Genomic DNA, 24,843 nt, shown 5'->3' with positions numbered 1-24,843 from the left:
TTTATCTTTTCCTGAGGCGAGGCGCCAGGTTCGCCGGCTCCCGCCTCTTGCTAATATCTCTTATGCTCGCGTGTTGCGCTCTTCCTCTCCTCGTCCTTCCCGCCTTCCTCAGACTCACAACCGTTTCCGGGCCTTGGACCCTGATGCGCCCACTGCCCCCTCCTTTGTTCCTTTGGGTTCTCTCCCGAAGGATCCTCCTCCTGGTCCTCTGTCTGGGGTTCCCCTTCCTTCTACCCGGTCTGTCGTGTCTCCTGTGTCTTCTTCCTCGTCCCCCTCCGATCCTCCTTCCCATCCTCTTCCTCCATCTATCGGCTCTCCCCACCGCCTGTCGGTGCGGAGAGCTTGTCTTCTCCGCTCTCTATGTCGATGATCTTACCCTTTGTTGTCAGGGTGATGATTCGCCTCTCCTTCAACGCCGGCTTCAACTTGCCATTGATGCCGTGTCGTCTTGGGCCACTGATCATGGGTTCAAGTTCTCTACTTCTAAGACTTGTGCCATGACTTTTACGTGGAAACGGGTTGTTCTTCGTCCCTCTTTGTCACTTTATGGTCATCCCCTTGAATACAAAGATTCCGCGAAGCTTTTGGGGTTATTCCTTGACACTCGTTTGTCTTGGTCTCCCCATATCTCTTACCTCCGTGTTGAGTGCTCTAAGGCCCTTACCCTCCTTCGGGTCTTGTCCCATACTTCTTGGGGGGCAGATAGGCGCACTCTCCTTGCTTTACATTCCTCTCTCGTCCTGTCTAAGCTCGATTATGGTTGCCCTGCTTACTCGTCTGCTTCTCCTTCTACTCTTCGCCGTCTTGATGCTTTGCACCATACTGGGTTGCGCCTCAGTTCTGGTGCCTTTCGTTCGACTCCCGTCCTTAGCTTGTATGTTGACACTGGCTTCCTGTCTCTCCAGGACCGCCGTGATCGCTACTGTCTTCGCTATCTTGCGCGGTCCTTGCAACATCCTTCCTCTCGCCTCTGTCGTGCTTTAACTTTTACCCCTCCTGCAGTTCCTGTTCCTCTTCACCACCTCCCTCTTTCTGTCCGGTTATCTCGCCTGCAGGATTCTCTTTCCGTTCGTATTTCTGATGTTTCTCCTCGTGTTGTTCCTTCTTTGCCCCCGTGGAGGGTCCCTCTTCCGCTATTTTGTACATCCTTGACCCGTATCACTAAAGCTTTTACCCCTCCTACGGTTCTAAAACGCCTTTTCCTCGAGCACTTTTCTTCTCACTCCCGCTCCGTTTCTGTCTTCACCGATGGGTCTAAGTCAGCGGACGGTGTTGGCTACTCTGTTGTTTTTCCTGATCGCACTTATATGTGTCGCTTGCCTCCGGAGACTAGCATCTTTACAGCGGAACTTTATGCTATTCTCTATGCTCTTCGTCTCCTGCTTTCTCGTTGTCAGTCTTCCTTTGTAGTTGTTGTTGACTCTCGTAGTGCCCTCATGGCTCTCGGGTCCTTTAATCCGGTTCATCCAGTGGTTGTCGAGATCCAGCATTGGCTGTTTCTCGTTCACAGTAAATTTAAGTCGGTTGAGTTTTGTTGGGTTCCCAGCCATATTGGTGTGTCTTTAAATGAGCGTGCGGATGCTGCCGCCAAGGAAGCTGTCCGCTCTTGTCCCATCTCTCGTAAGGGCATTCCGTATTCCGACTTTTACCCGGTTATCCATTCCTCAGTCCTTACCCGTTGGCAGGCTTCTTGGTTGTCTGTTACTGGTAACAAGCTACGTACTCTTAAATGTTCCGTTTCCTCGTGGCAGTCCTCCTTCCACCGTAACCAGCGGTGGGAAACAGCTCTGGCGAGGTTGCGTATTGGCCATACTCGCTTAACCCATGGTCACTTGATGGAGCACCGCCCTGCTCCTTATTGTCCTAGTTGCATTGTCCCTCTTACGGTAGTGCATGTCCTTCTTGAATGTCCTGACTTCCAGGACGAGCGTGTGTCTTGCTTTCCGACCGCCCCTCGCGGTCACCTGTCCCTCGATAGAATTCTTGGTGACTCGGATACTTTTGATATCGTTCGCCTTATGCGTTTTTGTTCTCATATTGGCATCCTTGGTGATATTTAGCGCCCTCTGATTATTTTGCATATTTGATGGTGCTACATAGCCTTCCCGGTTTGGTGCCTTCTTTTGATAATTACTTACTTACTTACTTTATGAAACATATAAATTAAGTCAATTTGAACATATACCCTATTCTATTCCCCTAGAGGCACAATGGATATCTACTGCAGACATGAATCAGTGCACAATACCTTCAATACTGCAGCTTGCCAAAGGATGTTGATTGGCTGCCTGCAGGCCACTTGACCTGTACCTCAGTCGAGGCCCCAAGACACACTAACACTTTTCTATTAAAATGCCTACCAGTGGGACAGGCTCCACCCCCTAGTTCCTAGGCCCAAATTAACTCCGCCTATTCCAAGCCTATGGCCAATGGATTTAAACTTGACTAGGTGTCTAGAAACCGGGCCAATGGCATGGGCAGGCACTACCCTGTGAGGCCCCGCCTTTCCTAGGCCTATATGTCTTTAACCAATCTGGATCCGGCTTGACCATAAGGGTCAATTCCTCTTGACAAAAAAACTCCAAAAACTGGGAAGACACCAACGACTTTCCTGAGGGACTGGCGGCTGGGCACCCACGTGTAACCTGGGATCACAAGTTTATTAGCCCTGGGGTACTATTTTCAATTCGTCACTGGACAGATGGACAGTGAGCGAGGGAAGCAAGTGGCTTCAAGCTGTTTATGACCCCGAGGGTTAGACCGTGACAAAAGACAGGGATAACCCAAAGGGAGGGAAGGCAAGCAAGAGAAGGGAAGGGGAAGAGGAAGTAGACGAGCAAGGGGGAAGGGGCTATGGTGTGCATATACCATTACATAGTGATGACGCCATGGGAAGTGATGACGCCATGGGTAGTGATGATGCCATGGGTAGTGGTGATGCCATCGGTAGTGATGACGCCATGGCAGGTGACAATGCAATGGCTGGTGGAGATAGAGACATGGCTGGTGGAGATGATGCCACGGCTGGTGGTGACGATGTCATTGCTAGTGGTGACGATGCCGTGGCTGGTGGTGATGATGCCATGGCTCATGTTGACGATGCCATGGCTGGTGGTGACGATGCCATGGCTGGTGGTGACTATGCCATGGTTGGTGGTGATGATGCCATGGCTCATGTTGACGACGCCATAGCTGGTGTTGACGATGCCATGGCTGGTGGTGACCATGCCATGGCTGGTGGTGACCATGCCATGGCTGGTGTTGACGATGCCATGGCTGGTGGTGATGATGCCATGGCTGGTGGTGACGAAGCCATGGATAGTGGTAACGATGCTATGGATAGTGGTGACGATACTATGGATGGTGGTGACGATACTATGGAAGGTGGTTACGCCATACCTGGTGGTGACGCCATGGCTGGTAGTGACGCTACGGAAGGTGGTGACGCTATGGCTGGTGGTGACACAATGGCTACTGGTGACGCCATGGCTAGTGATGACACCATGGCTGGTGGTGAAGCCATGGCTGGTAATGACACTATGGCTGGTGGTGACGCCATTGCTAGTGGTCACGCCATGGCTGGTTATGACGCCATGGCTGAAAATTATGACGCCATGGTTGGTGATGACACCATGGCTGGAGGTGACGCCATGGCTGGTGGTGATGCGATGACTGGTGGTGATGCCATGGCTGGTGGTGACGCCATGGCAGGTTATGACGCCATGGCTGGTGGTGACGCCATGACTGGTGAATACACCATGGCTGGTGGTAACGCTATGGCTGGTGGTGATGTCATGGCTGGTGGTGACGCCATGGCTGGTGGTGACGCCATAGATGATGATGACGCCATGGCTGGTGGTGATGTCTTGGCTGGTGTTGACGCCATGGCTGGTGGTGACGCCATGGCTGATGATGAGGCCTTGGCTGGTGGTGATGCCGTGGCTAGTAGTGACGCCATGGCTGGTGGTGACGCCATTGCTAGTGGTGACGCCATCGCTTTTGGTGACGTGATGGCTGGTGGTGACGCCATGGCTGGTCGTGATGTCATGGCAAATGGTGATGCCATGGCTGGTGGTGAAGCCATGGCTGGTTATGACGCCATGGCTGGTTATGACGCCATGGCTGGTGATGATTCCATGGCTGTTGGTGACGCCATGGCTGGTGGTGATGTCATGGCAAGTGGTGATGCCATGGCTGGTGGTGACTCCATGGCTGGTTATGACGCCATGGCTGGTTATGACGCCATGGCTGGTGATGATTCCATGGCTGGTGGTGACGCCATGGCTGGTGATGACACCATGTCTGGTGGTGACGCTATGATTGGTGGTGAGGCCATGGCTGGTGATGCCGCAATGGCTGGTGGTGACGCCATGACTGGTGATAACTCCATGGCTGGTGGTGACGCCATGGCTGGTGATGCCGCAATGGTTGGTGGTGACGCCGCAATGGCTGGTGGTGACGCCATGACTGGTAGTGACGCTACGGAAGGTGGTGACGCTATGGCTGGTGGTGACACAATGGCTACTGGTGACGCCATGGCTAGTGATGACACCATGGCTGGTGGTGAAGCCATGGCTGGTAATGACACTATGGCTGGTGGTGACGCCATTGCTAGTGGTCACGCCATGGCTGGTTATGACGCCATGGCTGAAAATTATGACGCCATGGTTGGTGATGACACCATGGCTGGAGGTGACGCCATGGCTGGTGGTGATGCGATGACTGGTGGTGATGCCATGGCTGGTGGTGACGCCATGGCAGGTTATGACGCCATGGCTGGTGGTGACGCCATGACTGGTGAATACACCATGGCTGGTGGTAACGCTATGGCTGGTAGTGATGTCATGGCTGGTGGTGACGCCATGGCTGGTGGTGACGCCATAGATGATGATGACGCCATGGCTGGTGGTGATGTCTTGGCTGGTGTTGACGCCATGGCTGGTGGTGACGCCATGGCTGATGATGAGGCCTTGGCTGGTGGTGATGCCGTGGCTAGTAGTGACGCCATGGCTGGTGGTGACGCCATTGCTAGTGGTGACGCCATCGCTTTTGGTGACGTGATGGCTGGTGGTGACGCCATGGCTGGTCGTGATGTCATGGCAAATGGTGATGCCATGGCTGGTGGTGAAGCCATGGCTGGTTATGACGCCATGGCTGGTTATGACGCCATGGCTGGTGATGATTCCATGGCTGTTGGTGACGCCATGGCTGGTGGTGATGTCATGGCAAGTGGTGATGCCATGGCTGGTGGTGACTCCATGGCTGGTTATGACGCCATGGCTGGTTATGACGCCATGGCTGGTGATGATTCCATGGCTGGTGGTGACGCCATGGCTGGTGATGACACCATGTCTGGTGGTGACGCTATGATTGGTGGTGAGGCCATGGCTGGTGATGCCGCAATGGCTGGTGGTGACGCCATGACTGGTGATAACTCCATGGCTGGTGGTGACGCCATGGCTGGTGATGCCGCAATGGCTGGTGGTGACGCCGTAATGGCTGGTGGTGACGCCATGACTGGTGATGACACCATGGCTGGTGGTAACGCCATGGCTGGTGATGATCCCATGGATGGCAGTGATGCCATGGCAGGTGGTGACTCCATGGCTGGTGATGACTCCATGGCTGGTAATGACTTCATGGCTGGTGATAACTCCATGGCTGGTGGGTACGCTAATGGTGGTGGTGACTCCATGGCTGGTGGTGACGCCATGGCTGGTTATGACGCCATGGCTGGTTATGACGTTATGGCTGATGACGACACCATGGCTGGTGGTGACGCTAAGGCTAGTGGTGACGCCATGGCTGGTGGTGACGCCATGGCTGGTGGTGACGCCATGGCTGGTGGTGACGCCATGGCTGGTGGTGACGCCATGGCTGGTGATGACACCATGGCTGGTGGTGAAGCCATGGCTGGTAATGACACTATGGCTGGAGGTGACGCCATTGCTAGTGGTGACGCCATGGCTGGTTATGACGCCATGGATGGTTATGACGCTATGGCTGGTGGTGATGCAATGGCTGGTGGTGACGTCATTGCTGTTGGTGATGCCATGGCTAGTGGTGACGCCATGGCTGATGGTGACGCTATTGCTAGTGGTGACGCCATGGCTGATGATGACGCAATGACTGGTGGTGACGCCATGGCTGGTTATGACGCCATGGCTGGTGGTGATGCAATGGCTGGTGGTGACGCCATGGCTGGCGGTGACGCGATGGCTGGTGATGACACCATGGCTGGTGGTGACGTCATGGCTGGTTATGACGGCATGGCTTGTTATGACGCCATGGCTGATGATGACATCATGGCTGGTGGTGACGCCATGGCTGGTGATGACACCAGGGCTGGTGGTGACGCCATGGCTGGTGGTGACGCCATGCTGGTGATGCCGCCATTGCTGGTGATGATGCCATGACTGACTGGTGATGACACCATGGCTGGTGGTGATCTCATAGCTGGCAGTGATGCCATGGCTGGTGGTGACTCTATGGCTGGTGGTGACGCCATGGCTGGTGGTGATGCAATGCCTGGTTATGACGCCATGGCTGGTTTTGACGCAATGGCTGGTGTTGACGCAATGGCTGGTGTCGACGCAATGGCTGGTGGTGACGCCATGGCTGGTGGTGACTCCATGGCTGGTGGTGACGCCATGCAGGCTGGTTATGACACCATGGCTGGTTTTGAGGCAATGGCTAGTGATGACACCATGGCTAGTGGTGACGCCATGGCTGGTGGTGACGCCATGGCTGTTGGTGATGCCATGGCTGGTGGAGAAGCCATGGCTGGTTATGACGCCATGGCTGGTGAGGGACACCATGGCTGGTGGTGACGCCATCGCTGGTGATCACACCATGGCTGGTGGTGACGCAATGGCTGGTGGTGACGCCATGGCTGGTTATGACGCTATGCGTGTGGTGATGCCATGGCTGGTGGTGACGCCATGACTGGTGGTGACTCCATGACTGTTGGTGATGCCATGACTGGTGGTGACTCTATGGCTGGTAGTGACGCCATGGCTGGTGGTGACTCCATGGCTGGTTATGACGCCATGGCTGTTGATGACACCATGGCTGGTGGTGACGCGATGGCTGGTGGTGACGCCATGGCTGGTTATGACGCCATGGCTGGTAATGACACCATGGCTTGTAGTGATGACATGGCTGGTGGTGACGCCACAGCTGGCTATGACGCCATGGCTGGTGGTGACGCCATGGCTGTTGGTGACGCCATCGCTGGTGGTGACGCCATGGCTGGTGATGACACCATGGCTGGTGGTGACGCCATCGCTGGTGGCGACGCCATGGCTTGTGGTGATGTCATGGCTTGTGGTGATGCCATGGCTGCTGGAGAAGCCATGGCTGGTGGTGACGCCATGGCTAGTGGTGACTCCATGGCTGGTGGTGACGCCATGGCTGGTGATGACACAATGGATGGTGGTGACGCCATGGCTGTTGGTGACGCCATGGCTGGTTATGACGCCATGGCTGGTTATGACGCCATGGCTGGTGATGACACCATGGCTGGTGGTGACGCTATGACTGGTGATGACACCATGGCTCTTGGTGACGCTATGGCTGTTGATGATGCCACGGCTGGTGGTGACGCCATGGCTGGTGGTGACGCCATTGCTAGTGGTGACGCCATCGCTGGTGGTGACGCCATGGCTGGTGGTGATGTCATGGCTGGTGGTGACTCCATGGCTGGTGGTAATGCCATCGCTTGTGGTTACGCTATAGTTGGTGATGACGTCATGGCTGGTGATGACACCATGGCTGGTGGTGACGCTATGGCTGGTGATGACGCAATGGCTGGTGGTAACGCAATCGGTGGTGGTGACACCATGGCTGGTGGTAACGCAATGGCTGGTGATGACGCTATGGCTGGTGATGACGTTATGGCTGGTGATGACACCATGGCTGGTGATGACACCATGGAATGTTGTAACGCGGGGTGGGGGGGGAAATAGCTCTATCGTGTCCATTATTCCACCCCTATTTAACTATTCTAACGGGGGAGTGGGGATAATAGCTCTCTTTTGTCTATTATTCCCCCCCACCCCCCCCTCCCACCCCCACCCCCAGGCCAGTTACCTAATCTAAAGCTCCCCCTAGAGTCCCTACTGCAGCTCTCTAATTCATCACCTGGTGACCTAGGTATTTGATTACCTAGTTGTCACGACCACAAGGAATTGTAACCTGATCAGGTACCCGTGACTCAAGAGAACTCTAGAGCAATTCACTGAAACGAAGGAATCAGAGAAACGAAAGGAAAGAGATGAATAAAACAGTAATTAGTGAGGGTTTGGGGTGAGGGAGGAGGGAGGACTAGGCAGGAGGAGGGAGGAGTGTGGTCAGGTAAAAGGGTGAGAGGGAGAGAGGGTACGGAGATGAATAGGAAGTGGTGGTGGAGGTAGAGGTAGAAAAGTAGATAGTAGAAGGTAGACTGCCACCATTCATTCAAGACCATTATATACAAGACAAGGAATGGAACTTGTCGGTGTCACAAAATTCTCTAAAATGTATCAACAGGTCATCATTAGCATGATTTAACTGGAATCATGTTCCAGACAAGATTCTTTAACTAAAGAGTACTCCACACTCTATTTTGCATATATCATAAATTCCAAGAACTCGGGAACACAATTAATGTAAAATTAAAAGTAAATGAATCAATTAATTATTTATCATGATAAATATCAGAATTCCAGGAATCGAACTGAAGGTTCATTATTAATTTACCAAGTGAGTCACTACACCAGAATTCGAGACCATTACAGCCGTCTTCCCCCTGATTGTCACACAACACTAGTAAACACGACTACGTCACCTTTCATGTTCAACTCACCAAGTGTCTGCCTATAGCTGGCTTGAGAGGGGGGGGGGGACTGTAGTTGACAGAGACTGTCCGCTCCGTCCGGCTGACAGCCTCTCGGTTATGCTCTGCTGGCTGTTCTCCTGTCACCTGTCTCTCTGTCTATCTCTGTGTACAATACCCTGGTATATATTGGGGACCAAATAGCTAACTCCGCCCACAAGTAGATAGCCCCAGGCACTCTACCAATCCACACCTTAAATTGGCGGCATGTTTGAAGGTCCCCCCCACCCCTTGGCTAGCCGTCTGCAATTATGAGATTAGCAGAGACCAAGTCAATTTCCCATGACCTGACCTTGGTCACTTGGTGGCCATTAACACGTAGAGGTGAAAGTTTCTTAAATACTAGGAGCCGCCAACCTGACGCCTCTCGAAATCTTGTCTGTGACTCCTTGTTCTAGTAGTAGTAGGCATCCTTCAGTCTCGGAAGACTATGGAGTTGCGCCCTGACAGGGCGCAAAGCCTGGGTAGGTAGATATGGAGGAGAAACTGTTACCCATGCAGCAGGTCCCCCCTCTCCACGTTGCTGAAATTATCCAATAGAAAGGCAAATGCCAAGTCACATGGTTCCAGCAACTTCGCAGGAGCTGCCAGAACGAGGTCGACGTCAACAACGAGCTGCCTTAGGGGCTCCAACTCCGGATTTCTCCTCGAAGTTGACTCCTGAAGCCTTTCCCAAAAAGGGGTATGGCCGCAAGGTAGCAGAGGTTTAAAATCAGGGTTTTTCTTGCCCTAGAAGTGCTGCCTTCCCAGGCCATCGAGTCCCATCTACCCGGAGCAGCTGGTTTTATGGCGCCAGAGGCACGCCCTCACCCCTTCTCCTGTCGGTAAAAGCAGTTCCGCCAGACTTAAAGACTAAGCCACCCGTCCACCCGTTGACTTGGTTGTCAGAGGCTATTGGAGACGCATGCTGTATAGGATCATTTTATAGGTCATGGGAGCTCGTCCCCCATTACCACCCCCTGGTTATGACAACCCCTTGGACTCCTGTTCAATATATATATATATATATAATATATACAGAACAACTTTACGGCGTTACATCTCCCCTTCCCCCCCTTAATTGTGTTTTTTGCAACACTGCTAGTGCCAATAACCTGGGTGCGAAAAGTTTATAAAAAAAAAAATACATCCTAGCTAAACAATTTTTCATCATCCTACTCTAACACACAAAAATATGTTTTTGTTTGACAAAATATGTTTTTATGTTTACACAGAGACAAATATGTTTTGTTTACCCAGTTTGTTTTGTTTTGTTTTTGTTTGAAAAATATGTTTTTGTTTACTCAGAAACAATCATACATGCGGCCCAGGGGAAACCCAGAGAAAAAACAAGGGCAGAGCTACTCAGACCTAGAACACAAGAAGTGGAAGACAAGAGATGGATTCTTCCAACCCTTTTCTTCCCCGGCCTAGCAGCACAGCTTAAGACAAAACTCCAGGAAGTATGGACATGGATGAGGGAAACGTACAGTGAATATCCATCCTGGGTAAAATTCCCACAAAACCCTCCCATGATCGCCTGGAGTCGAGGTAAGTCTATAAAGGACCACCTTGTTAGAGCAGCTGTGGAGGTAGATCATCTCAACCGAACTGGGGGAGAGGACCAGCCCCAGGTTACAGTACAAAGAAATGAAACTTACTGACCCTAACCTAACCTGACACAGGTTTGGTGTGTGACCTGCGTGGAGGCGGAGTATGCAGAGTGGTTAGGAGGGGCCTACAAGTAAGACCGACATCAGTTGTCTCTGGCTGGGCGATATCACTGCTTGGTCTTGTAGATATTCCTGTGACGCCTTTCATCAACACAACTGCATCAGTCGCCTCTCCGTCGTTGACGCACAACAACGCCGTAAAAACTGTACTTCTTGCACTGGGCACAGGACCGTGGAATTCGGTTGTCCCAACTGATCTTGAATTGGCCCTACGTCCGTCACCATGATGGCCGTATCTTGGGGTTCTTCATAGCATAAAGGGAACATAAAGTTTCGAAACCTCCATGTAGTTGGCAACGTAGAATCCATTCTATTGTTAGAGCAGCCTCCCTGTTGCTCCAGCACTCCTCCTTCAGAGAGCCACTTCAGACAGCTGCATTAAGTTTGCACGACACAGGGGGGAATCACTCAACAGAGCAACATGCTTGCTGGAGCGGCGGCCAGTTAAGGCAAACGATTCTGTCTTGCAATTATGCTCCATGCAATGATGCTGACACCAAGAAGGGACAATAGGCATCAAGTCCTAGCTTGGCCTTATCTTCTCCTTTTCTAGCCCTACCACTTGGGCTGGACGGTACAGCGACGGTCTCGCTTCATGCAGGTCGGCGTTCAACCCCCGACCGTCCAAGTGGTTGGGCACCATTCCTTTCCACCCGTCCCATCCCAAATCCTTATCCTGACCCCTTCCACGTGCAATATAGTCGTAATGGTTCGGCGCTTTCCCCTGATAACTCCCTTCCCTCCTTCCTCCTCTTCTTTCTTCTTTCTTCTTTCTTCTCTCTTCTTTCTTTTTTCTCCCATGGGACTTTGAGAAGCGACCTGGGGTCCAGTGGGATCCGTCCGTCCTGGGGTCCATCCTGGGTGGACCAATGTTGGTGGGACAGACTGGGGTTGTTGTTGATCCTCTCTGGTGGTGGCAATGCCATGGCTGGTGGTCACGATGCAATAGCTGGTGGTTGATGCCGTGGCTGGTAATGACGCCATACCTGGAGGTGATGCATTGGCTGGTGGTGACACCATGGTTGGTGATGATGCAATGGCTGGAGGTGCTGACATGGCTGGTGGTGATGCCATGGCTGGTGGTGATGCCATATCTAGTGGTGACCCCAGATCTGGTGGTGATGCCATGGCTGGTGGAGACACAATGGCTGGTGGTGACGCCATGGCTGGTGATGACTCCATGGCTGGTGATGAATCCAAGGCTGGTGATGATATTATTGCTGGTGGTGACGCCATGGCTGGTGGTGACATCATGGCTGGTGGTGACTCCATGGCTGGTGATGAATCCATGGCTGGTGATGACGCCATGGCTGGTGGTGACATCATGGCTGGTGGTGACATCATGGCTGGTGGTGACATCGTGGCTGGTCGTGATGTTATGGCTGGTCGTGACGACATGACTGGTGGTAACGCCATGGCACGTGATGACGCCATGGCTGATGATGACTCCATGCCTGGTGATGAATCCATGGCTGGTGTTGACGCCATTGCTGATGTTGACGATGCCATGGCTGGTGGTAACGCCATGGCTGGTGGTAACGCCATGGCTGGTGGTGACGCAATGGCTGTTGGTGATGCAATAGCTGGTGGTGACGATGTCATTCCTTGTGGTGGTGATGCCATAGCTGGTGATGACGCAATGTCTAGTAGTGACTCCATGGCTAATAGTGACGATATGGCTGGTGGTGACGCAATGTCTAGTGGTGACTACATGACTGATGGTGACGCTATGTCTGGTGGTGACGCCATTGCTAGTGATAACGCCATTAATGGTGATGTCGCAATGGAAGGTGATGACACCATAGCTGGTGATGACTCTATTGCCAGTAGTGACGCCATGGCTGGTGGTGATGATGCAATGGCTGGTGGTGACAATGCAATGGATGGTGGTGACGATGCCATGGCTGGTGGTGCCGCAATAGCTGATGGTGATGCAAAGGCTTGTGGTGATGCAATGGCTGGTGGTTACTCTATGGCTGGTGGTGACGAAATGGCTGGTGGTTACTCTATGTCTGGTGGTGATGCCATAATTGGGGATTATGCCATGGCTGGGGTTGACTCCATGGCTGGTGATGACCCCATGGCTGGTAATGACGCCATGGCTGGAGGTGACGCCATGGCTGGGGATGACTCCATAACTGAAGATGACGCCATGGCTGGTGATAACGCAATGGATGGTTGTGACGCCATGGCTGGTGGTGGTGACGCCATGGCTGATGGTGACGCAATGGCATGTGGTGACTCCATGGCTGGTAGATATGATAATGATGATAGATATATACAAGAGTTGTTACATTCTTGTACAGCCACTAGTAAGCGTAGCGTTTTGGGCAGGTCCCTGGAATACGTCCATGAAGAAGAATCGTTTTTTAAACCAAGTACCCATTTTACTGTTGAGTTAAACAGAGGCTACAATTAAGGATTTGCGCCCAGTAAATCTTCTCCGGCCAGGATACGAACCATGACAAAGCGCTCGCGGAACGCCAGGTGAGTGTCTTACTACTACACCACGGAGACTGGTCTGACGATGCTATGCCTGGTGGTGACTCCATGGCTGGTGGTGACACTATAGCTGAAAGTAAATCCATGGTTCCTGGTGTGGGATATCTGGGGCTTGACTCATATATTCAATTATTTGCTTATTGTATTTAATAAATCGAAGGACCACCCACTTTGAGAAAAGAGGGAAAACGAATAAAAGTGATCATTAGAATAACACTAGAGAACCAGTGTCTATGGATATTAATTAAATGAATAATCACTTGAAAATAATGAATAGATTGTATTATTAATTAATTAAAGTCAAAGCCTCAAAGACCTACATTGGAGGGGTATTTCTAGAAGTTCATATATATCTAGGAACCAGTGTGGTTCGTCACTAGTTCATTGTTGAGTAAATAACATAATATATCTAAACTACTATAGATTCAAAGATATGATAACTCAAATTATGAATATTAAAGATTATGAATTACTGAGCAACAGAGCAAAACACATTAATTACCAATTATCATTTCTGGTAATAATCTATTCAATGTAAAGATCCTAAGAGAATTATATAGAAATCAATAATAATATTAAATAAATTTGTACGAAAAATGTCTTAGCTTTAAGACGATTTCTGTAACGCCATTTCGTCATTCGTCCTCGTGGTCACAGGATCCCCATAAAGAAAGAACCCGAGGTGAATATCATGAATGATGAAAAACAACTTGACGATCCTCGTATACACGCTGAAATCAGAGAAATTTAAGTAGCATTTGATTAGGCTACGATTTATTTTCAATATTCATGAAAACGGAGAAAATTGTCGTAAGTTTACTAACGTTGTGTATTAGGTATCCTTGCTGTATGACGACAGACTACTCACACATATATAATCTAGGATGATGCATCAAACGAGAACCATATACTTAACATGAGCGTATCAAATACTGAGGTCTGCCGAAACCGCATCAGCTAGTCCCAGACGTCCACTGCTGTGTACGTGTAATTACGGGTCTTGGCTTCAATTGTTGACGCGTTATTAACTGGCTGGGCACTATAGAACACGTGGATATGTAATTGTTAACTGTTGACCGGGTATCAACGTAATTCTTTTTGATAAACTCCCCAGTCACTACCACGTGTCTCGCCACTCTTCACGCCAGGGATGCCTTCTCTCACACAATGGCGTCTCCGCCTCCCTCAACCCGTCTCTCGCATTCACTACAGAAATTATTAATCACGGATAATTCTTTTCCGCGTAATTATGGATGTAATACGCTAATGAGAACTGGGTTGCAATTATAGGGACTTAAATATTATCATATTCTCGTTTTATGGTGTTAAACGAAAAACGGAGAAAATTTTATTTTCTCCATGGCATTCGCACGTAACAGATAAACTGCTACTAGATAACAATTTCAGTTAATAACTCTCGGTTTTAGATTATCGGGAGTCATATTATCTGTAGGTAATTATTACACGGAATACTGATAATTTTAGAGAACCACATTCAATTCTCTAATACATTGGTAATAAATGTGTCTAATTGCACATTATCTGACGCAATGTTGCTACTCGATTTCATGAGAATTCAAGCACTAATACACAGATAAAATGGTTTAATTTATGTTAACACTACCGTTAGTGAAATTAGTAACTACTGTAGTTAGTATATAATAATGATGATGTATTATAATACAATAGTAGTTTATTAGTGTTGGAAATTTCCAACTTAACTCCGAGGGGGAGAAAACGCAGGTCGCAGTTCTGAGTACTGACGTACCCATTCCGAAGTTATATTATGGATTAGTAAATTAGTACGTTAGCAACGAATGTCCCGAATCTGTCAGAGACAGATAATACTCTAAGTCATTATGGGAACATGAATTAAACATTGAAATATTAAATGATTAAGTTATTTGTAATCAAGAACTCTCTAAAGCTTACAATAAAGTCAACAACTAGGGTCGCAGTGACATGTAATGGTGTATTACGTAGTTGCTGAATTGTAGGCAAACTCAGAAAAAGTTCCTAAGAACTGATAACATTATTGTATAAATTGTATTCTACATTATTATACAGTAAAGTATTATTGGGTCATTCAAGATCAAGGAGACTCTGACACCACATTAAGGTCACTGTCTAGGGTCGCTGTGACTTGTAATTATTGAGTTACTAGACAATAACATCATGCAGCATCATGATCACCCCAAAATCAAAAGAGGGAAATTTGATTTAATATGCACTGCCGTGCAGTAGTCATTCTGACTGATGGTATAACTAAGTTGCTAACTAGCTAAAATATTGTAATATTAGAGAACTGATAAGGTTTGTTCATTAAAATCAAGGAAGATTCTGAGTCGACAGGGAGATTAGTAGCCTAGTCATATTGACTCATGAGCTAATTGAATTGCAGTTCATAGGCTTGATACTCTAAACTCATTAATACATCCTCAACCGTTAAATGAAAATTGAGTTTATTAAGGGGGCATATCGAAAAATATCGTTATAAATTAAAATTGTTCAATTTGCTTATAAATTTTTTTATGAAATAGTTATAGAAAGGGCTGCAACTGGTCCAAGTTTCACCATCACACCCTAAACAGAAAAGGAGAAAAAAAATACACAACGTATTATGCAACGAATGTTCAACATTCTCAAATAATCTCAGGGAACACATGTGTCAACTAAAATGTCTACTATGTGCTGTAGAAGCACAAACTCTTGTAATAATTGTAATATGTATGTTCAGTATATTTATATTTAATTTTTTTTTTCTTTTTATTTTTTTATTTTTTTTTTTGGCCAATTTTTTTTCTCGTTTGTTATCAAGGGATTTGCATGAAACTTGCACACCTTGCTCAATGGATGCCTATCTGCAAGGTTGCCAATTATGAACGAAATCTGTCGAAGTCAAGCTCAGCTACAGGTGGCCGAACTTGGATCTTTATTTTACTCTGGAAAGTAATTTACACCTTCAAATTACTTCAGAGCTTTCATTTATTAATCAATTTACATGCAAATTACACCTTATATGTAGCGTTTGTGCTTCTACAGACTCTAGTAGACATTTTAGTCCAAAGTCTATTTGTTGATTTTATACAAATTTATAAATATCATATATTGCATATTTTTTTAGTAGGGTAACTTTGAAAAATTATATTATTGCACTAAACACTTTTTTGATAAAACTGATCACTAGAATCCTTTATTATGTGCTTAATTTAATATCTGAGTGTTATAGAAATGATTTTAGTTGACACATGTGTTCCCTGAAGCTATTTGAAAATACGTTGCATAATTCGTTGTTTATTTTTTTTCTCCTTTTCTGTTTAGGGTGTGATGATGAAACTTGGACCAGCTGCAGCCCTTTCTATAACCATTTCATAAAAAAAATTATAAACAAATTGACCACTTTTAATTTTACACCGATATGCCCCCTTAAATCAGTCTCTTTAAGTATAGTCAACTGTAATTAATTGGGAGTACAGGCTAGGCTAGTACTCAGTTGACACTAACTAAAGTCCCTAAACCTACCTAAATAAATGGTTTAAATTTCTAACCTACCTAAGTAGAGGACTAAGCTAATTGTTATAACTCACTAATTCTTAGTGGAGTTACTCTAGCTAAATTGTGAGCAGTAAAGTACTTAAATTAACATTGTGAGCAATATTGAGCTCGTTAACATGGTGAGTTATATTGATCTCATTAACAGTTAACAGAGTGAGCTATATTGAGCTCGTTAATAGTTAACAAGGTGAGCTATATTGAGCTCGCTAACAGTTAACAGGGTGAGCTATATTGAGCTTGCTAACAGTTAACAAAGTGAGCTACATTGAGCTCGAACTAACGAGGTGGAGTATTGTAGCGTTCAATTATAATGGCGAGCAATATTGAGCTCGAATTCGCATGGGGAACAATAAAGCACTCAATTATTACGTTAATTCACAGGTGAGCTGTAAGATCAGCTCGGGTTATTAGTACTCACCTAATTGTGCTTGCGTGGGTTGAGCTTTGGCTCTTTGGTCCCGCCTCTCAACTGTCAATCAACTGGTGTACAGATTCCTGAGCCTACTGGGCTCTACCATATCTACATTTGAAACTGTGTATGGAGTCAGCCTCCACCACATCACTTCCTAGTGCATTCCATTTATTAACTACTCTGACACTGAAAAAAATCTTTCTAACGTCTCTGTGGCTCATCTGGGTACTAAGTTTCCACCTGTGTCCCCTTGTTCGTGTCCCACCCGTGCTGAAGAGTTTGTCTTTGTCCACCCTGTCAATTCCCCAGAATTTTGTAGGTGGTTATCATGTCTCCCCTTACTCTTCTGTTTTCCAGGGATGTGAGGTTCAGCTCCTTTAGCCTTGCCTCGTAGCTCAATCCTCTCAGTTCCGGGACGAGCCTGGTGGCATACCGCTGAATCTTCCCTAACTTTGTCTTGTGTTTAACTAGGTATGGACTCCAGGCTGGAGCTGCATACTCCAGGATTGGTCTTACATAAGTGGTATACAGGGTTCTGAAAGATTCCTTACACAAGTTTCTGAAGGCAGTTCTTATGTTGGCCAGTCTAGCATATGCCGCTGATGATATTCTTTTGATGTGGGCCTCTGGGGACAGGTTCGGTGTTATATCAACCCCCAGATCCTTCTTTCTATTTGACTCTTGCAGGATTTCCCCTCCCAGATGATACCTTGTGTTCAGCCTCCTGCTCCCTTCGCCTAATTTCATCACCTTACTCTTTCCCGAGTTGAACTTTGGCAGCCATTTTCTAGACCATTCCTCCAGTTTATCCAGGTCTTCCTGTAGTCTCTGTCTATCTTCATCCGTCTTGATTCTTCTCATAATTTTTGCATCATCAGCAAACATCGAGAGGAATGAGTCTATACCCTCTGGAAGATCGTTCACATATATTAGAAACAGGATGGGTCCAAGTACTGAGCCCTGTGGAACTCTGCTGGTGACATCTCGCCACTCTGATGTCTCCCCCTCACCGTTAATCGCTGTTTCCTGTTGCTTAAGTACTCCCTTATCCACTGGAGCACCTTCCCTTTTACTCCTGCCTGTTGCTCCAACTTTTTTAACAGCCTTTTATGGGGTACTGTGTCAAAGGCTTTTTGGCAATCCAGGAAAATGCAGTCGGCCCGCCCTTCTCTTTCCTGCCTAATTTCGTTGCCTGGTCATAAAATTCTATTAAACCTGTGAGGCACGATTTACCATCTCTGAACCCATGTTGGTGGTGCATTACAAAGTTATTTCCCTCCAGATGCTCTACGATCCTTTTCCTCACAATCTTCTCCATCACCTTGCATGGTATACAAGTTAAGTAAACTGGCCTGTAATTCAGTGCCTCTTGCCTGTCACCCTTTTTGTATATTGGGACCACGTTAGCTGTCTTCCAACTTTCTGGTAAGTATCCTGTTTCCAGTGACCTGTTATACACCATAGAGAGTGTCACACTTAGTGCTTCTGCACCTTCCTTTAGTATCCATGGTGAGATTCTATCAGGCCCAACAGCCTTTGTCATATCCAGCTCCTAGTGCAAGATCCTTGTTGAAGAATAGCTAAGCACGGAATCTAGGCAGATTCTCTGGTGAGCAGTGCTCAAATTAGCACGGGAGCATTGTAGCGTTCAATTATCATGGCGAGCAGTGCTCGTATTAGCATGGAGGAACATTAAAGGGCTCAATTGTTACGCTAACTCAGGGTGAGTTATATTGAACTCGAATTAACTAGGTGGAGCATTGTAGCGTTTAACTGTCATGGCGAGCAGTGCTCGTATTAGGATGGGGAACATTAATTAAACACTTTCCTGGATTTTCGACTTGGATTATGGGCGTTTTGCTTAACCTCTTGTCGGATCACGACGTAAATTTACGGACCGTGTTTTATATTGGGTAAAATTTACTACTCGATCGACTTGGTGTTTGTATGAATATGTTTGCCATTAAATTTTCGTTTTCTCTAATAGGCACAGTGCCTATTTGAGAAAACGGCAATGTATTGTAACTTAGAGGAGAGACAATTGAGTTGGTGACACAACGAGGGTACGCCCACTCCACACACTCTTGTGTTGGCCGCGATCATGATTCTACATTTATATGCATATGTCCGTGTAGAGAATTTTATTCCGAACACTATACCACTATACAAACAAAAAAAAACGTGTTAAACTTGAAAAAACATGAGCAAAGTAAAAACTTTTTACTCTCACGGGTACAAAGAAGCGTAAGATTTTATTCGCCGCAAATTTATTTGACGCTCTGTTGGCCAATTCTACCCATGTTCTTATAGAACTTTCTATTGCGAACACATTGCTATAAAAATGAAATACGTAGCTCGAAAAATAATGTCAGAACAGTGAAATAAGTATAAACTTTCAAGCGCTGCATCACAACAGTGTCGTCGCTGCTGAAATCATAGCTAACGCTTCGCCCAGTTCCTACACACGTGCGGAACATAATTAGACATTGATAGGCATATGTCTGGGTGGGGAATTTTATTGCGAGTTCAGTGATATCAAAATAAGCGCTGTAGGATGACTGTGAGGCTGGCAACAAACGAAAGAGTATGAACATTTACTTCCTGTTTGGGTGTCACGGCGAGTCATCTTCGTGTTTATTTACTTCGTGGTGGGATAGCAAATGCTTGGGTGACATTTTATCCATATGATCTTGTAGAGAATGTTATTGCCAACGCATTGATACCAAAATGAAAAACGTAGCTCGAGAATTGATGTTAGGAGCGTGAAAAGATTATAAACTTTGTGTTTATGCTTGAGCTCCCAGAACGCCGCGCGCACAACCAGCTTTTTTTTTCAGCGAGTGCCGTGCGCACTAAAGTGTTAATTAAATTGCTCAAATATTACGTTAACTCAAAGTGAGCTATATTGAGCTCATTAATCATGTTAAGTAACAATGCTGATGGTTTAATGATAATGCATTAAACAAAGGGAAACCTAAGGTTCCTGAAAATTTAATTACTGCCACGATTAATCCTATTCAAAGATAATTTATAACATTTTCCCAACCTAAACGTTTCACGGGTTATTAGTTCTCTGTAGACTCACTTACGTATTGGTAAGTTTGCAAGTTTGTTCGTGCTGCACTCCTGCAATAATTAAGCAGAAACGAAAGAAAAACAGCTCAAACAAAATTGATGTATTTATCACTAACTCTTAGTGCAGAAAACATTGAATTCATAAGGTTTTCTTGGCAAACCTTAAGCGCAGGTATTTTGGACCTTGGTCCCAGTGAATTTATAATTATAGAAGTTGCTTGATGACTTCATAGTATTGCTAAATTCAGGAAATGCTAATTGCATTTAGTGCTAGATTCTCTAGCCTAATATTATCAATTACCTAGGGAGACTGAGTGTGGTCAATTATTACTTGTCGAGAATACTTCTAGGTCTGCAGTGGATTCAATGGCTTGGTCGCTGTGACTTGTACTTGTTTAGGTACGGACCACTGGTTTTCCACTGAGAGCTATGAAACATCTCGGCGAGTACTAATTGTACTACATTCAATCTGGATTTATTACTCAGCTGTGTTTCTCATTTTAGTTTGCTGAAGGAGAATTGATTTACTGCTGACTAATTTATTATTGTTGGCAGGCTTAGACTTGTTCACATTCAGAACTTTACTGGTAAGTAAGTAGCCACCTGCAGATTGAAGCATATTCATGCCCAATCGTTTAACATGTCCAGTTATGAACTGGTAATAGTAGTCTGCTCCTACTAGTACATTTACATTGTTAAGGTGGTCAGACGTTAACTTGTTGTCAGCCAAATTAATTTCACGTTCCTGCAGGAAGTGCGCTGTGTACCTCAGACCCTTAATATTTAGGTCAAAAGGTATTTGATCTACAACAATGGCTTGGATAGCCTTGACATGACTACCTAGTCGTACAAGCGGTTGAACTACTGAGTATTCATGGGTTCCTCGATTTATCATGAACCCTGACAGGTTTAATTTTACCTGTCTCATTGATTGTAAATTGAGTGCCTCTGCTGCTTTCTGAGTAATGAAAGTTCTCTGGGATCCTTGATCAAATAGTCCACGAGTGGTGATCTTGGCTCCTTTGTTCTTTACTTGAAGTTGGGCAGTAGGCAAAGTTGCATCCACTTAAGATGCTGGTGAAATTTCGCTGTACACATCTCACACCTTGCAGCACTGTACTGGTGTAGATTCTCTACTTCCTATTCTAGGATTGACATATTTGTCTTGACAAATTTGCACAGTGCAGCATGATGCTTACCCCTTCTACACCTATTGCAGGTGTTCAGTGGGGTGTCACAGCTATTAACATTATGTGATTTGAGACACCTAGTACATTTGTGTAACTGTTTGAGTCGTCTGACTCTTGTGTCTCTATTAGGGTAATTAGTACAATTGTACAGAGAATGTTTTTGATTGCAAAACAAGCATATTCCCCATCCTACAGCTCGTTTAGGGGTTACCTGTTTAGGTAAAACAGTAACTGCAGGTTGGGATGGCTTTGTTGCTTGCATTTGCTTGTTATTTATTCTCTTGTGAGTACTTGGTGTACTCTGGGGAGCAATTACTAGGCTCTTGGAAGTGCTCTTTGTACTATTAGGTCTCTTAGGAGCACCTGTGGGGCTTTTGGGCCTTACTGATGAATCAGTGTTTGACTTATTGTTATTACATCGATTATTAGTACCCTTATTACCTAGCGACAGTGTCACTTTAGGAGTTCCAGGTAAGGAAACTGATGTGGTGTTACGACCCTCTCGGGACGCAACGGGGTTCTCACTCTGATGTTGTTAGAGTCAGATATATATATCCGTTCCCAAGCCAGTAGTGGCTATCAAGGGATGAGATCCCTGACGCAAGTAACTTAAAGGGAGTAGGGAAAGAAAGTTAAGAACTTAATATTATAATCATCACCATCACCAATTAAATATATAAAATCAAAGTGCACAGGGGGAGGGGTATTAACACTATACAAGGGGATTATCCACAATATAGTCTTCTGCTGAAGACTCTGGATCCAGAAGCTAGGTGCTGAGTCCTCGGTGCTTTCTTCGTGGCCTCACAACGTGTTTTCTGAGAATGCCGAGCCTACCCTGGCCACAGGTCAGCCAAAACACAGGTCCACTGGGGGCACCGCCGTGGAGGCCGTCAACCACAAATCCAGCCGGTCTGCTGGCAGGTTTCGGACCCGCAACGCTGGTCAGGCCACTCCACGGACGATATTAGGGTAAACGCCCTAGACAGGAGTCTCGTGTGATATCACAAATCACCCTCCTGTCCTCAATACCCCAGTGGATAATCGTCTCCAACAGTCGGTCCCGGGTAATCCTTTTACTGCCACTCCACTGGCAGGCTAACACACCACAGTGTTCTTCCGGGGGGACGACTTCACAACGGCTGCAACAAGGTACAAGGTATGGAGACTGGCTGCCTCGGGTAGACTGACTCAACTCCCATCACAGCAGTCCCAGGTCGACTCTGTAAGCAGACACGTCATCAATAACTGGGACACTCTAAGGCATCTCAATTACAGGCTCAAACACAAACGCCCGACACATCCACTTCATAGATGGCGTTGTAGTCTGAGCACCACCTCACCAGAGGTCAGTGGCGGCGGTGTAGAGTGCTGATCGGGACTGGAAACTAGCCCTCGTAGCTGGTACACGGCGTCCTCACCAGGTGTCGTCGTCCTTTTGGAGGGGGTTTCGGGAGCTGACCCACAGATGGCGCGGTCGTCACGGCTCCAATCTCGGACACTGGATCCGGGTTCGTAACATGTGGGTATAGTTTCGGTGCATTCAGAAGAGGCATTAAGTGCCTGGTTTGCTGAATGATTGCTTATATTGCGCAAACCTGTAAATATATCTTGCATTGACAGGATATTACATATAATACTGGTATACATAATAATTTATTGAGTGTGTCACCAGACAATTTTCTTTGGATGATAATTTTAGTCATCCACTCAGCAGTTGGGTGATCCACCTCTTTACTGAAGGAATTTAACAGTGACTCAAGCTGAAAACTAAAGGCTTGTATAGAGTCAACTGATTGTTCTGGTGGAGTTAAATCTAGTAATTGGTGTACAAGGTTTATAACTGTCTTCTCATTGTTAGCACTTACTCTAGAAGGCTGGTGTGGGTAATTGTGACCATTACTTGTATTGCTCGAGGCTTCTTGCCTAGCCTCAGCTTTAATTACAGCTTCGGCTGCTGCTGCAGCTTTAGCTTTATCATTTTCTGGTTCAGATTCACTGATTATTACAGCTTCACTAAGAGTTTCATCGGCAACTTCACTTGTTTCTCTGGGTTCCTGTGAGGAGCTAGTTAATTCAGTAGCCTCATGCATTGAATTTATAGAATCCAGGGAATATTGAGAAGAGCTGTCTGAAAGTCAGGAGTCTGAAAATTTATCAGACTCTGTAAATAAATTATTACGTGAAGTTGTATTAGATGAGATGGTAGAAAATGAAGGTTGAACTTCAGTTGTTGATCCTGTGTAGTGATCAATATTGATTAAAGGATTCTCCTCATCTTGAGGTAGCTCATGTATTTCATCTGAGCTGGGTGCTTTCTCGGGTGTAGGTCTACTACAAAAATGTTCTAACCACTCAGGAACATCTTGTGTCGCAAGCACTTTGTTATATTGATCTAACTTGTTTTGAATAATATCTTCATAGTCGGCAAGATCAGATTCTATCAGACGCAATTCGTCTGGGTCAGTATTACTGACAAGGAGTATGTTCCTATAAGACTCGATTATAACCTTTACATAGTTATATTTTTGGCTAGCCACCTTTGTGGAACTTATTAGCCTGAAGACGTCAACTGAGTTAGTTCCTAATCAGTTGTCACATTTGACAAGTAGTCTTGACAGGTGATCTTGAAGACCTCTCAAGATTCTTCCAGTTTTTTCTGGAGTAGCCATTCTGGCTGTAAGTTTGAGCTTGATAGGGCTTATATAGCTACTTGGACAGCTATGGTACTTGCTCCTTTATGTAGAGCAGGTATAATTATTGACAGCCTGATATTTTCTTGAGGCTGATTGTAATTTACCTCATTTAGAGGTTAGCTACCTTCCTAATAATAAGCAACTAAGATTTGAGTGGTGCCTTGGTATCACTACAGGTGTTCCTTAGCTTAGCTCTTCAAAATCAGCCTTGGATGGGTAGTGAACTTACAGTAACAATCAAAGATGTACATAGATATATGTAATAAAATATAATTACACAATAAATGGTTAATCCCACCCATTAGGGTCAGCAACACATAAATTAATAATGCACCAGCACTGTCTAACAGTACTAGTTAGGTAATAATCCTACCTATTAATGCAGCTAATGGTGTAGACTAAATTTGTACAAATCTTAGTACCGTGTCAGTCTGAAATATTCTACCACTGTTGGGTTGGCATAATAACTACAATAAATGTGGTGCAATAATGTTTAAATAGTGCTATGTTTTTGGATTTTGTAATTTTATATAATATATACACTGGTAGAAATTATGTGTATAAGAAATTAAATGAACACAGGAGTATTACTTGTGTTTGGCAAGTATTCTACTGCCGTAAATAATATTTAACACCTGAATGTACTTCCTAATTGTGGAATATAATGTTATCAGGGTTAGTAATGATTAATTAGTATGGGATCAGCAATTTGTATTAGTATACTGGATCCTAAAATGTTAATGAATTCACTGACTTGAGTGAATCAGTAATTATGGATTGAATTTAGGCCATAATGGACAGTTTGCTGACAGCCATAAATTGAAAT

General features: G+C 46.2%; 4 protein-coding genes across 4 annotated transcripts; all 4 read left to right on the top strand.

Moving 5' to 3' along the window:
• Positions 1-2,888: 2,888 nt before the first annotated feature.
• Positions 2,889-4,011, top strand: LOC138367855 (golgin subfamily A member 6-like protein 2). Its single transcript, XM_069329839.1, has 2 exons — positions 2,889-3,768; positions 3,983-4,011. The coding sequence occupies exons 1-2, from the start codon at positions 2,889-2,891 to the stop codon at positions 4,009-4,011; spliced, it is 909 nt and encodes a 302-aa protein (XP_069185940.1).
• Positions 4,012-4,226: 215 nt separating this feature from the next.
• On the top strand, positions 4,227-6,416 carry LOC138367854 (serine-aspartate repeat-containing protein I-like). The gene is made up of 3 exons (XM_069329838.1): positions 4,227-5,225; positions 5,382-5,775; positions 5,908-6,416. Exons 1-3 carry the CDS (start codon positions 4,227-4,229, stop codon positions 6,414-6,416), a joined length of 1,902 nt encoding a protein of 633 aa, XP_069185939.1.
• Positions 6,417-6,941: 525 nt separating this feature from the next.
• On the top strand, positions 6,942-10,288 carry LOC138367853 (mRNA decay activator protein ZFP36L3-like). The gene is made up of 2 exons (XM_069329836.1): positions 6,942-7,376; positions 10,163-10,288. Exons 1-2 carry the CDS (start codon positions 6,942-6,944, stop codon positions 10,286-10,288), a joined length of 561 nt encoding a protein of 186 aa, XP_069185937.1.
• Positions 10,289-11,605: 1,317 nt separating this feature from the next.
• LOC138367852 (serine-aspartate repeat-containing protein I-like) lies at positions 11,606-22,958 on the top strand. Its single transcript, XM_069329835.1, has 2 exons — positions 11,606-12,839; positions 22,945-22,958. The coding sequence occupies exons 1-2, from the start codon at positions 11,606-11,608 to the stop codon at positions 22,956-22,958; spliced, it is 1,248 nt and encodes a 415-aa protein (XP_069185936.1).
• Positions 22,959-24,843: the final 1,885 nt, after the last annotated feature.

This window comes from Procambarus clarkii, chromosome 23 (genome assembly GCF_040958095.1).
Source record: "Procambarus clarkii isolate CNS0578487 chromosome 23, FALCON_Pclarkii_2.0, whole genome shotgun sequence".
Lineage (NCBI taxonomy): Eukaryota > Metazoa > Arthropoda > Malacostraca > Decapoda > Cambaridae > Procambarus > Procambarus clarkii.
The sequence above is the reverse complement of the archived record's forward strand: the minus strand, read 5'-3'. Positions and strand labels throughout refer to the sequence as shown.

What these genes read in the sequence shown, in the direction of transcription:
- LOC138367855 (XM_069329839.1), top strand. Translation starts at nt 2,889, where the DNA reads ATGGGAAGTGATGACGCCATGGGTAGTGATGATGCCATGGGTAGTGGT. An exon ending in TGAATACACCATGGCTGGTG is followed by an intron (nt 3,769 to 3,982) that starts GTAACGCTATGG and finishes CGCCATTGCTAG; the next exon opens with TGGTGACGCCATCGCTTTTG.
- LOC138367854 (XM_069329838.1), top strand. Translation starts at nt 4,227, where the DNA reads ATGGCTGGTTATGACGCCATGGCTGGTGATGATTCCATGGCTGGTGGT. An exon ending in TGGCTGGTGGTGATGTCATG is followed by an intron (nt 5,226 to 5,381) that starts GCAAGTGGTGAT and finishes ATTGGTGGTGAG; the next exon opens with GCCATGGCTGGTGATGCCGC. An exon ending in TGACGACACCATGGCTGGTG is followed by an intron (nt 5,776 to 5,907) that starts GTGACGCTAAGG and finishes CTGGTGGTGAAG; the next exon opens with CCATGGCTGGTAATGACACT.
- LOC138367853 (XM_069329836.1), top strand. Translation starts at nt 6,942, where the DNA reads ATGACTGGTGGTGACTCCATGACTGTTGGTGATGCCATGACTGGTGGT. An exon ending in TGGCTGGTGGTGACGCCATG is followed by an intron (nt 7,377 to 10,162) that starts GCTAGTGGTGAC and finishes TTGTTTACTCAG; the next exon opens with AAACAATCATACATGCGGCC.
- LOC138367852 (XM_069329835.1), top strand. Translation starts at nt 11,606, where the DNA reads ATGGTTGGTGATGATGCAATGGCTGGAGGTGCTGACATGGCTGGTGGT.